Source organism: Choloepus didactylus, chromosome 18, assembly GCF_015220235.1.
Source record: "Choloepus didactylus isolate mChoDid1 chromosome 18, mChoDid1.pri, whole genome shotgun sequence".
In the NCBI taxonomy this organism is placed as follows: domain Eukaryota; kingdom Metazoa; phylum Chordata; class Mammalia; order Pilosa; family Megalonychidae; genus Choloepus; species Choloepus didactylus.
The window spans coordinates 76,258,926-76,272,764 of NC_051324.1; the positions used below are offsets into that span (position 1 = coordinate 76,258,926).

Here is a 13,839-nt window from a genome sequence, read left to right on the forward strand (position 1 = left end):
AGGACAGACAGACACAATTCAAACCCTGCTCTGGCCTATCAGCAGGACACTGGGGAGCCCCTTGGCCTCCGTGGGCCCAGTTTCTGCTGCTCCGAGAGGAAGGAACTCCTCACGCAAAGACTCCACAATCGTCACTGGGGGTTCTGGCAGCCCCCAAAGGACAACTGGAAGGAGGAGGAAAGAGAAACGGCACAGAACCCAGCCCTCAGCCTAACTGGAAGACAGAGTCCAAGCTCCAAACTACCTGTAGCAGAAAAACGAACCACAAATGCCAGGGTGCCATGACCTGCCCTGCCAGCAAAGCCTTCACAAAGAGCAACGGGAGAACCAGTGTGGATGGGGCAGGAGAGCTGGCAGATGGCCCAGAGCTGGTTTACTGCCAGTGCCAGAAAGAGCCCACCTGTGTGCGAAAACATGGAAAGGGGGCTGGCTGGGGGCACACCAACCACAGGGAATGCCATTTGAGGGGAGGGACATCCCCACCAGCGAAACCCAAGTCACCGAGTGTGGGATCAGCCACTGCAGAAAAGCTTTACCTCAACAGCACCGACAACTCCAAAATCACAGTCAAAGCAACAAGAGGAGGCTGTGGTGGCCTCGGTGTGCCCAGGGGCAGATATGCAGGCTCTCGCTATTTCTAGACCACTCTCGGTGTTTGTCCTGTGTGTGTGCCTTGCTCATTTCACCGAGCACAGTGCGCTGAGCTTCCTCCATGTGGCAGCATCTCTCGTGACTTCGTTTTCCTTATGGCCAAATGATATTCCACAGTGCTCACGGACCACATTGTGCTTACCCGTTTATTTGCTGATGGGCACTTGTGCAACTTCCATCTTTGGGCTGTTGTGAATAATGCTGCTATAAACACTGGTGGCCCTGCGTCTGTTTGCGACCCTGTTTATACTTTCTTTGGGTCTGTACCTAGAAGTGGAACTGCCAAGTCATAGGGTAATTCCACACGTAACTTTTTGAGGGACCATATTGCTTTCCACAGCGGCTGCACCATTCTACATTCCTACCAAACAACGCACCAGGGTTCCAATTTCTCTGTATCCTCTCTACCACTTGTTATTTTCCATTTTAAACATAATAGCCATCCTTGTATATGTAAAGTGGTATTTCATTGTGGTTTCTGATTTGGCATTTCCCTAATGGTTAAGGATGCTGAACACCTTTTCATGTACTTATTGGCCATAAATCTTCTTTGGAGAAATGTCTATTCAAATCCTTTGCCCTTTTTTAAACTGGTTTGTTTGTCTTCTTGTTGCATTTTTAAAGTTCTTTATATATTCTGGGTATTAAGTCTTATCAGATAAAACAGTTTGCAACTATTTTCTCCCATTCTGTAAGCTGACTTTTCATTTTCTGCATAATTACTTTTGATGCACAGAAGTTTTTAATTTTGATGAAGTCAAATTTATCTGTTGTTTCTTCTGTTGCTTGTGCTTTGGTGTCACATCCAAGAATCCATAGCCAAGTTCCTGGTCATGAAGACCTGTAAGATTACTTTTTGCTTTTTTCCCTCTCAATTTCTTTATAATCTACTAACTGTGAAAGCCAAAAGCATAACATTGAAATGTGTTGTTTATAAGGCATGTAGCCTTCAGACAAAATAAAGGACGGGACAGGGAAGATATGACCCAGCTGACGACGGGGTTTCTACACTGTATGTGAAGTGGTGTAATGCTGTTAAGCTGACTGTGAGAAGTCAAGAGTATATATACAATCCCCTAAAACAACCACTAAAATATAATGGTAAGAAATACAGTTAAAAAGCCAGTAAGAAAATTAAAAGGAAAATATATAGAGAGAAACAAGAAACAGAGACAGATAGAAAACAAGTAATAAAAAGGTAGTCCCGAAGCCAACCATATCAATAATTACAATGAATATTAATAGACCAAACACTTTAGACTCAGGTAGTTTTAAAACAAATGGATGAAAAGGAGATATACCACATAAACAACATGCCTAAGAAGTCTGGAGTAGTGATAATAACTTCAGATAAAATATAGACAGTTTGTTTAAAGAATAGCACTTGATAAAAAGATCAATTCTTAGGAAGACAATCATAAATGTGCATGTGCAAAAATAGTAATTGAAAGAAGCAGACAAAAAATCAGCAAAAATACAGAGCTGAACAACCCTATCAACCACATTGGCTTAGTTGATATTGATAAAATACTATACCCAACAATGGCAAAATATACCATCTTTCTGAGAATAGACCACATATACTGAGCTGCAAAGTAAGTATCAATAAAATTAATAATGCTAAAATCACACAGAGCAGGGGTTGGCAAACTTTCTGCAACAGGACATAAGGTAAATATCTTCAGCTCTGTGAGCCAAATGACACAGACAACACACACACTAACAGGTTTGGCCAGATTTGGCCCAGACTCTAGTATGCTGACCACTGATACAGAGAATATAATACGACCAAAATGGATTTAAGTTAGAAATCAGTAAAATAATTAGGAAAAGATCAAACACTGGAAAATTCAGCAACATATCTCTAAATAATCAATGGGTCAAAGAAGAAATCACAAGGAAAATCAGAATAGATTTCAAACAGAATGAAAAGAAAACACAACATATCAAAATTTCTGGAAGACAACTAAAGGAATACTTAAAAGGAAATTAAAAAAATTTTTTTTAATTCTATTTTATTTAGATACATTCACAAACCATACAATCATCCAGTGTACAATTGTTCACAGTACCATTATATAGTTGTGCATTCATCACCATGATCAATTTTTGAATATTTTCATTAACACACACACAAAAAGAATAAAAATTAAAGTAAAAAAGCACACCCAAAACATCCCAAACCCCTCATCCGTCCCTATTATTCATTTACTTTTTGTCCCCATCTTTCTACTCATCTATCCACACACTGGATAAATGGAGTGTGAGCCACAAGGTTTTCACAATCAAACAGTCACATTGTGTAAGTTACATAGTTATGCAATTGTCTTCAAGAATCAAAGCTACTGGGTTGCAGTTCAACAGTTTCAGGTATTTCCTTATAGCTATTCCAATACACTAAAAAACTACAAAGGTATATCTATATTGCATAATAATAACCTCCAGAATGACCTCTCAACTGTATTTGAAATCTCTCAGCCACTGAAACTTTATTTTGTTTCATTTCTCTTCCCCCTTTTGGTCCAAGAAGGCTTTCTCAACCCCACGATGCCAGGTCCAGGCTCATCCCTGGGAGTCATGTTCCACAGAGCCAGGGAGATTTACATCCCTGGGAGTCATGTCCCACATAGAGGGGAGGACAGTGAGTTTACCTGCAGAGTTGGCTTAGAGAGAGAGGCCACAGCTGAGCAACAAAAGAGGTTCTCTGGGGGTGACTCTTAGGCACAATTATAAGTATGCTTAGCATCTTTAAAAGGAAATTTATAGCTCTGAATGCTTATACTAAATAAGAACCTATGGTCAAAAACCAATCCGAGTTCCCAGTTGAAGGGGGAAAAAAAATTAGAAAACAAGAAAGTAGAAGGAGTAATTTCTAAAGGGGCGGGGTGTGGGGGCGGAGATCAGTGAAATAAAAAATGAACAATAGGGGGGAAAAATCGATGTAACCAAAAGCTAGTCCCTGAAAAGATCAGTAAAATTGATAAGCCACTAGCTAGACTGATAAAGACAAAAAGGGAGAAGATACCAAGACTCAAAATCAGGAATGAAAACATTGCTACACAGCTCACAAAGACAACAAAAGAATATTTAACAAGGGAATATTATAAACAGCTTTGCCAGTAAATCTGACAATATAGAGGAAACATATGAGGTCCCCAAAAGACATTGCCAAAACTGACACAAGAAGAAACAGAAAGCTTGAATAGCCCTTACATCTAATAGGAAAAGATCAAATTAAATGTAACTTATTAAAAACCTTCCCACAAAGAAAATTAAGGCCAAAAAGTCTTCATGTGAATTCTATCAAACTTTAAAGAAGAAATAATACCAATTTTATACAAAACTTCCCAGAAAATTGAGGAAGAAAGATTTTCCAACTCATTTTATGAAACCAGCATTACCTTAACACCAAAACCAAAGACACTATAAAGAAAGAAAACTACAGACCATAATTCTTCATGAATATAGATGTAAAATCCTCAGCAAAATATTAGGAACTCTGATCCAGTAACATATTAAAAAAAAGAAAATACATTATGAACAGTAGGGTTTATCTCTAAAATCAAACAGTATAATTCACCAAATCAAAAATAAAGAAGAAAACCATACAATCATTTCAGTGGATGCAAAAAAAAGCATTTGACAAAATTCAACATCCATTCATGACAGAAACTCTCAGCAAACCTGGGGACTTCACCAACTTGAAGAACAGCAGGCATAAAAAGCCTACAGCCAACATCACAGCCAACAGTGAGTGGCTCAATGCCAGACCAGAAACAGGTGAGGATGCCTGTTCTCATCACTGCTGTTCAGCAGGGCACTGGAGGTCTTAACCAGTGCAATAAAGCAAGAAGAGAAAGAAAAAGCATAAAGACTAGAAAGGAAGACGCAAAGCTGCCTTTACCCGCAAATCATATATGAAGAAAATCCCAAGGATTTTACAAAGAAGCTACTAGATAGGTGAATTTAACAAGGCTGCAAGATACAAGGTCAGGAAAAAAAATCTATATACTAGCAATGCAAAATTAAAAAATAAAATAAAAAAAAATTCCGTAACAACAGTGTAAGAAAGAAACAAATACTAGGAATAATTTTAATGACAAATGTGCAAGTCCTTTGCACTAAAGACCACACGACACTGCCAAAGAAAATTAAAGGTCTAGCACATGGAGCGCTGTTCCCTGGCCGGTCAGAAGACTGGACACTGTCGGCGTCCACATTCATCTACTCACATAATCATGTTCAACTACAGAACCGATGCAGCACAGCTAAAATTCCAGCAGGTTTTTTGAAAGAAACAGACAAGCTCATACTATGAGTTATAAGGAAAGGCAGAGGCCTTAGAATAGCCAACATATTTTTGGTAAAATAAGAACAAGGTTGGGGGATTTATATTACCTAATTTCAAGATTTACTTTAAAGTTCCAGAAATCAAGGCAATATACTATTGACATAAAGATAGAAATACAGATGGATGGAACAGAATACGGAATCTTAAAAAACTTGCTCTTACTGATCAAACAAAGGCACCGAGGTAATTCAATGGAGAAAGAGAACCTTTCCAACAAATGATGCTTGAGATGGGATATCCCTGAAGAAAAAAATGAACCTGTGCCCCTACCTCACACAACACACAAAAATGAACCTGAAATGGATCAAAGACCTAGACATAAGATTTAAAGCTATTAAACTTCAAAAAACAAAAAAACAAAAAAAACAGAAACAGAAAAAATCTGTTATGCAAAGATATCTTAAACAGCACACATTACGAACCACAAAATAAAAATTAAAAATTTTAAGCACTGACAGGCAGTTAAATAAATGAAAAAACCAAGACATATATCGAGAAATGATTTGCAAAAATATGTCTGACAAAGAGCTGTATCTAGAATATATAAAGAACTCTTACAACTCAATAAGCATAGCATTTAGAAACAGGCAAAAGACTTGAACAGACACTTCACAGAAGGAGATCTATCAATGGCAGATAAACAGTAAAAAAGTCCTCAGAAAAATGCAAATTAATACCACAAGGAAATATGCTTACACAATGAGGTATCATTACACATGCAGAAGAACGGCCAAAATTAAAAAGAATGACAAATGAGGATACGTTGCAGGCATCTAAAGTGGAACATTCATAAATTACTGGTGGGAAAGCAAAATGATACAGCTACTTTGCAAAATATTTTGACAGAATTTTATAAAGTAAAACATACACTTAAAATATGACCCATCAATTGTATTCCTCAGTGTTTACCCAACAGAAAAGACACCCACATGAACTTTCATAGCAGCTTTTATCCATAAAAGCCAAAAACTCTTCAATGAATAAACAAACTGTAGTATACCCACCCCATGGACTATTACACAGCAACATAAAAGGAATAAAATAATAATATACACAAAGATCTCAAAAATATCACACTAAGAGAAAAACGCAAAACCCAACTGAATGGGCAAACTTGAGGGTCAGGTGGGAGGGCAGGGGGCTCTGGCCCCGCGGGTCCTGAGGAAACCGCTCCGGGCGACGGGACCACGATGTGCCATGACTGTGGTGGTGGCTGCACACTCGTATATGAGGACCAGAATTTATCAAATTACATAGTAAAAAGGAATGACTTTTATGTAAATTGTATCTCACCAGAGCCGGGATATAAAGAATTTAAGGAGATGAGATAAACGATGAAGTGCTGCAGCCACGCTCTGACTCGTGGCTGCTCCGGGGCTGTGCTTGGCGGCTCCCGGAGGGGCTGGGTGCACCACGCCAGCAGGGACGCTCGCACCGGGGGCCACAGTCAGGTCGAGACCACTGGCCTGAGAGCTGAGCCACAGGGCCCGGCGTACCCGGGGTGGGGGGAGGGGGGCACAGATGGGCTTCGGAACCCCCCGCCCTGTGGCGCTACCCAGTAAGGACCAGCCGAGGAGACAGGCGCCCCAAGGACACGCCCTTCCCGGCCACTGCCCCAGACTCCTCACCTTTAGGGTTGTAGCAGGTCTCAAAGACGTGTAGCTGATGAGGATTGTGCGTGAACGTGAATACTTTAATCATGGAATCCAAGACAACCACAATTCTGAGAAGAAAAACAGGGTCAGGTTTCTTCTCACAAGCAAAACTCCACGTGATTCTTATTCTTATCATTGTGAAATTTAGCAACACTCCAAACACCACATACAAAAAAGGCTCGTTCTCGAGCCTGGTTCTGGGGATGGGGTGTCTGTCACCCCCTGATCTGAGCTCCTCTGTTGAGGGGCAGGTGAACACACTGCGAGCACAAGCCTGGCTGGCTCAACTTCGTGATGTTCAGAAAAATGGCCCTCACGTATTCCACCAAGTGCGTGAGGACTGAGCAGGGAAGACACTGTACACCCTTACAGGAGACCCTGGATTTGGTTCCAGCATTTGTGGTTTAAGGGCTTTTAAATATTGAGATTACTGGAATGAACCTACATAAAAATGCAGGGGTGACACAAGTGCTTACATTAAAATTGTTTAGCCTCTTTTTATCCTCCCACAACTAACAGATGAGGAAATTTTAGAGTTTAATATGTAAGTCATATCAAATCAAAATCCAAACCAATGAACCTTTGCTATTTCTTGCCCAAGGAGCTAGAACAAATTTCCGTATTCTCCTAAAACATCATTAAGGCAGACAAGTAAATCTGGCCACCTTCCCCGGGGAGAGTCAAGGACACCTTCTCCATAAGACACTTCCAAATGGTCCTGTACCCCCGGAGTATTTGGACAAGGAGGGGCCCCTGCCAAAGGTGGACAGGAGGTGAGGGGCGTCACGTGAGTCGGGCAGCCCCCACGCTGCCCTCCTCACAACGCCAACAGCCCCGCAGTCCTTAGGGTCTTAAAATGCAGTCGCCAACGTTTCCATAAATCGCTCCCCTAAAAATTTCTTCCTTTGTCATGAACATATTTCAGTATCTTCAGAGAAAGTGAACAATACATTTTTACAAATTATTTATGCCAAACCTACCTATCTCGCCGCAATTTGACTGCTTTGACTTCTGTAGAAAATTCTATTTCAATAACCGTCTTCTTTTTCAGGTCGTCCCATATCATCACTGGAATATCAGAAAGGCCATGCTACCACACAGCGAGCAGGCTGTGGTGCACGGGTTCTCCAGGGAGCTTCCCAAAGCCACAGGCCACAGATGCCCAGGCAGGCAGAGACCTCATCTTCACCCCCAGACCCAGTGTGCTCCCCATCGGGACAGGCCACGGACACACAGCCAGGCAGCTGGACCCCGCAAGGGCACCGCGGGCAAGTGCAGCAGAGGCCTGCAGGTCTGCCCCTCCACACACTCCTCGGCAGCCACACTCGCTCCCACTCCCTCTGCCTCCACCCGGGGCTCTCGCACACCCGTTTGAGCCCTGAGGCAAATCAACTCTCTCTTACACACGCAACACATCCACACACGTGTACCCACACGCACCCACACAGGCACCTACATGCTTCCCCATGCACACGCACCCACAGGGCACCCATGTACACATGCGCACCTGCATGCATGCACACTTACGCACCCATGCCCACAAGAACACAAATACCCACATATGCACACGTACCCATGCACGCACGTGCACCATGAGCACCAGACACCCACGTACACGCACATACCCACACGTGCACACACACAGTATTCTAGACCTTTGTGGCTACCAACTCAATGCCTCTGTGGTCAGTGGTCTCAGGAGGAGACGGATCCACGGCATTTGAGACCCTGACCTATAGGGGGACATGCAGAGGTATGGCAGCCCCAGGTCCTCATTTAGTCAACCCCGACTGGGGGGCACGTGTCCCGAGGAGCAGCAGGGGCCAGACGCCTACCAGCAGCATCTTTCCCCAAGGAAGACCCCCCCAGCGCCTGACGGGACAGCAGCAGGCAGACGGGTTCGGGGCACCCCTCCCAGGAGGCAGGGCCACCTTACCTTTGTTGGGAGGATATTTGGGCTTTTTCCCACCACCGACTAAAGCTAAATAGTTGCAGCGAAATAACATTTCAACATGGCCAACACCTCCTTCTAGAAATTCTGAAATGATAGTTTTAAAAGACAGTTTAAAAAGAAGTTAAATACATGGAATACTCAACATTTCACTTTTAATCCCAATTTATATCCAACTATCATCAGAAATGAGAATGGTGATTAGCTAGAAAAGAATGTCGGCTTCAGCCTTCCCTCGGCCACTGGCCAGCCTTTTCAGGTATGAACGCTGAGCACACAACATCTGAGAAGCCAACTGAGAAAAACGTGCAGCAGAGACGCATTTGTATTTTAAGGTGAAGCATGATCCACGAGCTCTGAGAAAGCCCGCTGAAGGCTTTGATTCAATGCCTTTTTCTTTTGAACACCCCTTCCAATGAAGTCTGAAATGCTCAAAAATATTTGTGAATTACTTCAAAGGAAACGTCAACAGATTCTCAGATGTCCTCCGGGACAGAGGGAAGGCCAGAGCTACTCTCAGGAGGCCTATGCGGAAGCTGACGGTAATTCGGTTCTCAAAGGGAGCCAGCCCATTCCCTACTGGTTGGTGTACAGCGCTAGACACAGGGAGCCAGACACAGGGGGGGCTGGACACGGGGGGTCAGGACAGAGGCACAAGGGACTGGACACAGGGGCCCAGACACAGGGGGATAGGGGGACAGACGCAGGGCACAGGGGGCTGGACAAAGGGGCTCAGACACGGGCTCAGACACAGGGGGACAGGTGGGCTGGACACAGGTGGCTCAGGACAGGGCACGGGGACCAGAGAGGGAGATGGGGAGGCCAGACACAGGGGAGCTGGACCACAGTCCCCTGACCCAGCTCTGCCCCACCCAGTGCTCTCCAGCCACCAAGCTCTGGGGACAGTGAGAGCAGAGCGAAGCCAAGTGAGAAATCAAACGCTAAGATGAGTAAGTTCAACTCAAAACCAGCTTCTGCCTCTCCAGTCCGAGCAGTCCAGACTTCCTCAGCTCCCTTAGGTGACATTTAAATTTAAGGCCTCATAGCTACCCCAGAAGAACTATATATTTAACACTGCCCACAGTGAAAACACATTATTTTCAATAATGCAACGGTCCTCTGACACATAAGCTGCTTCCAAGTAGTTCTGACTCCACCTGGTACGGCCAAGTGCCAGAGCCCCTGGCGGCCCTCCCCCTCCCCTTCAGCGACCCCTCCTCCTCAGCTCCCAAGCGGAAAAGCCGCACCTGCCGGGCCTGCAGCACAGGGGAGCAGCACCTCACCAGACACCTGATTCCCAGCGTGGTCATGAGCACTGAGCCCCCGTAGTCCTCTTCAGACATGGGCGACCCCCAACAAGGCTTGTAAGAGCCCCTCATCGCCTCAGCCCTGACACTAGGAGTCAACTCTTTCCTCAGGGCAGGTCCCTAAACCCCAGAAGGAACCTACTGAGGGCAACCCATGAGCTCCATCAATAGGTAACTAAGAACTTCCGGGAAGATGGTGGAACAACTTCTCCTCCATGGAAGAAAACAGAGAAAAAGCAGAAAATGACTGTTCCAGGGTGTAAACCACCAGAAGGAACCTCTACAATACATGGTGCAGTGAGTGTGTACACAGAGAAGCCAAGAGACTGCATTTAAAACCAATGAGTGTTTGGCCCAGAACGCCGCTGGGGAGCGGCAGTTGGAGCCAGCTGACATGTGAGGAGGGGAGCCGCCTTTCATGTCCCAGGCACCCTCCTCAGCACTTGGCTCAGGTGATAACCCTTCGCAGACCCGCGGCAAAGAGGCCCTGTGTCAGGGACTGGCGGTTGGAGCAGGCAGACAAGCGCGGAAGGGGGCAACTATACATGCCCCGTGCAGCCATCTTTGAAGCTGGCTGGAGAGACGACCCTTCACAGCCCCGCAGCTGAGAGTTTCCTTGACGGAATTCGGGATTCAGCAGGCTTGTAACGGCATCCACTCTTTCTCCATGGAAGCCTGTGGTGTGCACAGCCTACAGGCAGGTGTGCCACAAGGAAGTGCCAGGAGCCCTCTCATAATCCCAGGGATGCGTGCATGGCAAACAGGAACTGTGGGACATCTGAGCTACAAGGTGAGATGTGCAGCCCTGCAGCCTCAGGATACTCCACCACAGCCCTGGGAATGGCCAGGATGACTGTGTCCTGGAGCAGACTCCATGCCAAACTGCACAGGGCAACTCCCACCCACAGGGCTGGCGGTCCCCAATGCACACGGAAAATTGGTGCACTGATTGGACCTCCACGTGGTTTGGACTCCAAATCAGTGCAAAGATGAAGTTGGGGAGAACTGACTTGAGGGTGAGGGGTGGTTCAACAGCGCCATCTGCTGGTAGGTCATGGAAAGTGTACTCCACCAAGCTGCAGCTCTGTCAAATTACAGATAAATGTTCAAACAATTCTAAAAGAACCCTATCAAGATAAGTAAATGCCAAGAGGCCAAAAACAACAGAAAATTATAGAGCATATGAAGAAACCAGAAGATATGGATAACCCAAATGTCCAAATAAAAAAGCAAGAGGAGACACAAACATGGAGGAATTAATCAAAGAAGTTCACACAAACATCAGTGTCATGGCCCAGGAATATGAAGGACATGAAGAAGACCCTAGAAGAGCATAAAGAAGAATATGCAAGAGTAAATAAAAAACTAGTGGGCCTTATGGAAATAAAAGATACTGTTGATAAAATGTGGATAAAATTTAAAATATTCTTGAGACACATAACAGCAGATATGAAGACACAGAGAAACAAATTATTGAACTTGAGGACATGAGGGTGGAATGTGAAAGCAAAAAGAACAAACAGTGTAAAAACTTGAAAAATTTGAAACGGATCTCAAGGAAATGATGGACAACATGAAGCATACAAATATAAGAATCATTGGTGCTCCAGAAAAAGAAGAGTAAAGGGCTAGGAAGAGTATCTGAAGACATTGTTGGGGAAAACTTCCCAACCCTTCTAAATGATATAAATAGGCAAATCAGATTCCCAACAAACTCCAAATAGAATAAACCCAAATAAACCCACTCCAAGACGTATTCCGATGACACTGTCAAACGCTGAAGAGGAGAAGTTCTGAAGGCCACAGGGAGAACTGATCCACCACATACAAGGGAAACCACATAAGACTAAGTACTGACTACTCAGAGGCACTATGGAAGTGAGAAGGCAGTGGTATGACATATTTAAGACTCTGAAAGAGAAAAATTGCCAGCCAAGAATCTTTATCCAGCAAAGCTCTATTTCAAAATTGAGGGAGAGCTTAAAATTTTCACAGATAAACAAATGCTGAGATAATTTGTTAACAAGACCTGCCCTACAGGAAATACTTAAAGGGAACTCTACCAGCTGAAAAAAAACAAAAAAAAAAGACAGGAGTGAGAGCCTTGGAGAAGGGCACAGAATTGAAGAGTATTAATAAGGGCAAGTTAAAGGAAATAAAGAGAGAGTGGGAAAAAATAGATCTGACAACTAAAAACCAAAGGATAAGATGGCTGATTCAAGAACTGCCATCACAGTAATAACATTGAATGTGAACGGATTAAACTCTCCAATTAAAAGATTGAGATTGGCAGAATGAATTTAAAAATATGAACCATCTATATGCTGTTTACAAGAGACTCATCTTAGACCCAGTCACACAGATTGAAAGTGAAAGCATAGAAAAAAACACTCCAGAAAAGCTACAGCCAAAAGAAAGCAGGGGTAGCAACATTAGTATCAGACAAAATAGACTTTAAATGCAAGGATGTCATAAGAGACAAAGAAGGACACTATATACTAATGAAAGAGACAACTCAGCAAGAAGAAATAAGAACCATAAATGTTCATGAACCCAATCAAGATGCTCCAAAGTACAATGAGACAAATGTTGGCAAAACTGAAGGAAACAATAGATTATGCACAATAATTGGGGAGACCTCAATACACCACTCTCTCCTATAGACAGATCAACCAGACAGAGGACCAATAAGGCAACTGGGAACCTAAACAATGTGGTAAAAGAATTAAACTTAATAGACATACATACAGCATCACATCCCAAATTACCAGGATATACATTCTTCTCTAGTGCTCATGGACCTTTCTCCAGGATAGATCATATGCTAGGGCATAAAACAAGCTTCAATTAATTTTAAAAGAATGAAATTATTCAAAGCACATTTTCTGACCACAATGGAATACAATCATATCAAATATCTAGAACAGTCACAAATATGTGGAGGTTAAACAACACACTTCTAAACAGTCAGTGGATCAAAGAAGAAATTGCAAGAGAAACTGCTGAATATCTAGAGATGAATGAAAATGAGAACACAATATACAACACCTATGGGATGAAGTGAATGCGATGCTGAGGGGGAATTTATAGCTCTAAATGCATACATTAAAAAGTAAGATGGTGGTTTGACGGGTTGAGCCCTCAACCACAGGACTTGCCCTTGGGAAGACTGATGCTGCAAAGGAGAGCCTAGGCCTCCCTATAATTGTGCGTAAGAGCCTCCTCCTGAATGCCTCTTTGTTGCTCAGATGTGGCCCTCTCTCTCTAGCTAAGCCAACTTGAAAGGTGAAATCACTGCCCTCCCCACTACATGGGATCAGATACCCAGGGGAATGAATCTCCCTGGCAATGTGGAATATGACTCCTGGGAAGGAATGTAGACCCGGCATCATGGGATGGAGAACATCTTCTTGACCAAAAGGGGGATGTGAAAGGAAATGAAATAAGCTACAGTGGCAGAGAGATTTCAAAAGGAGCTGAGAGGTCACTCTGGTGGGCACTCTTACGCACACTTTAGGCAACCCTTTTTAGGTTCTAGTGAATTGGAGTAGCTAGCAGTAAATACCTGAAACTATCAAACTACAACCCAGAACCCATGAATCTTGAAGATGATTGTATAAAAATGCAGCTCATGAGGGGTAACAATGTGATTGGGAAAGCCATATGGACCACACTCCCCTTTGTCTAGTTTATGGATGGATGAGGAGAAAACTGGGAGAAGGAAAAAAATAAACAAACAAAGGCACCCAGTGTTCTTTTTTACTTTACTTGCTCTTTTTCACTTTAATTTTTATTCTTGTTATTTTTGTGTGTGTGGTAATGAAGGTGTCAGGGATTGATTTTCGTGATGAATGCACAACTATGTAATGGTACTGTGAATAGTCGAATGTACGCTGTTTTGTATGACTGCATGGTATGTGAATA

The 13,839-nt window shown here is 43.4% G+C and overlaps 1 protein-coding gene across 1 annotated transcript in view; it reads right to left on the reverse strand.

The window, feature by feature from the left end:
* The window catches only part of WDR45B (WD repeat domain 45B), a 53,284-nt gene that overhangs the window by 7,395 nt on the left and 32,050 nt on the right, over positions 1–13,839 (reverse strand). The window contains exons 4-6 of the mRNA XM_037808686.1: positions 8,594–8,695; positions 7,638–7,725; positions 6,631–6,725 (exon numbers count right to left, since the gene is read on the reverse strand). Coding sequence (XP_037664614.1) covers positions 6,631–6,725; positions 7,638–7,725; positions 8,594–8,695 — 285 coding nt within the window. The remainder of the gene's footprint in view (positions 1–6,630; positions 6,726–7,637; positions 7,726–8,593; positions 8,696–13,839) is intronic.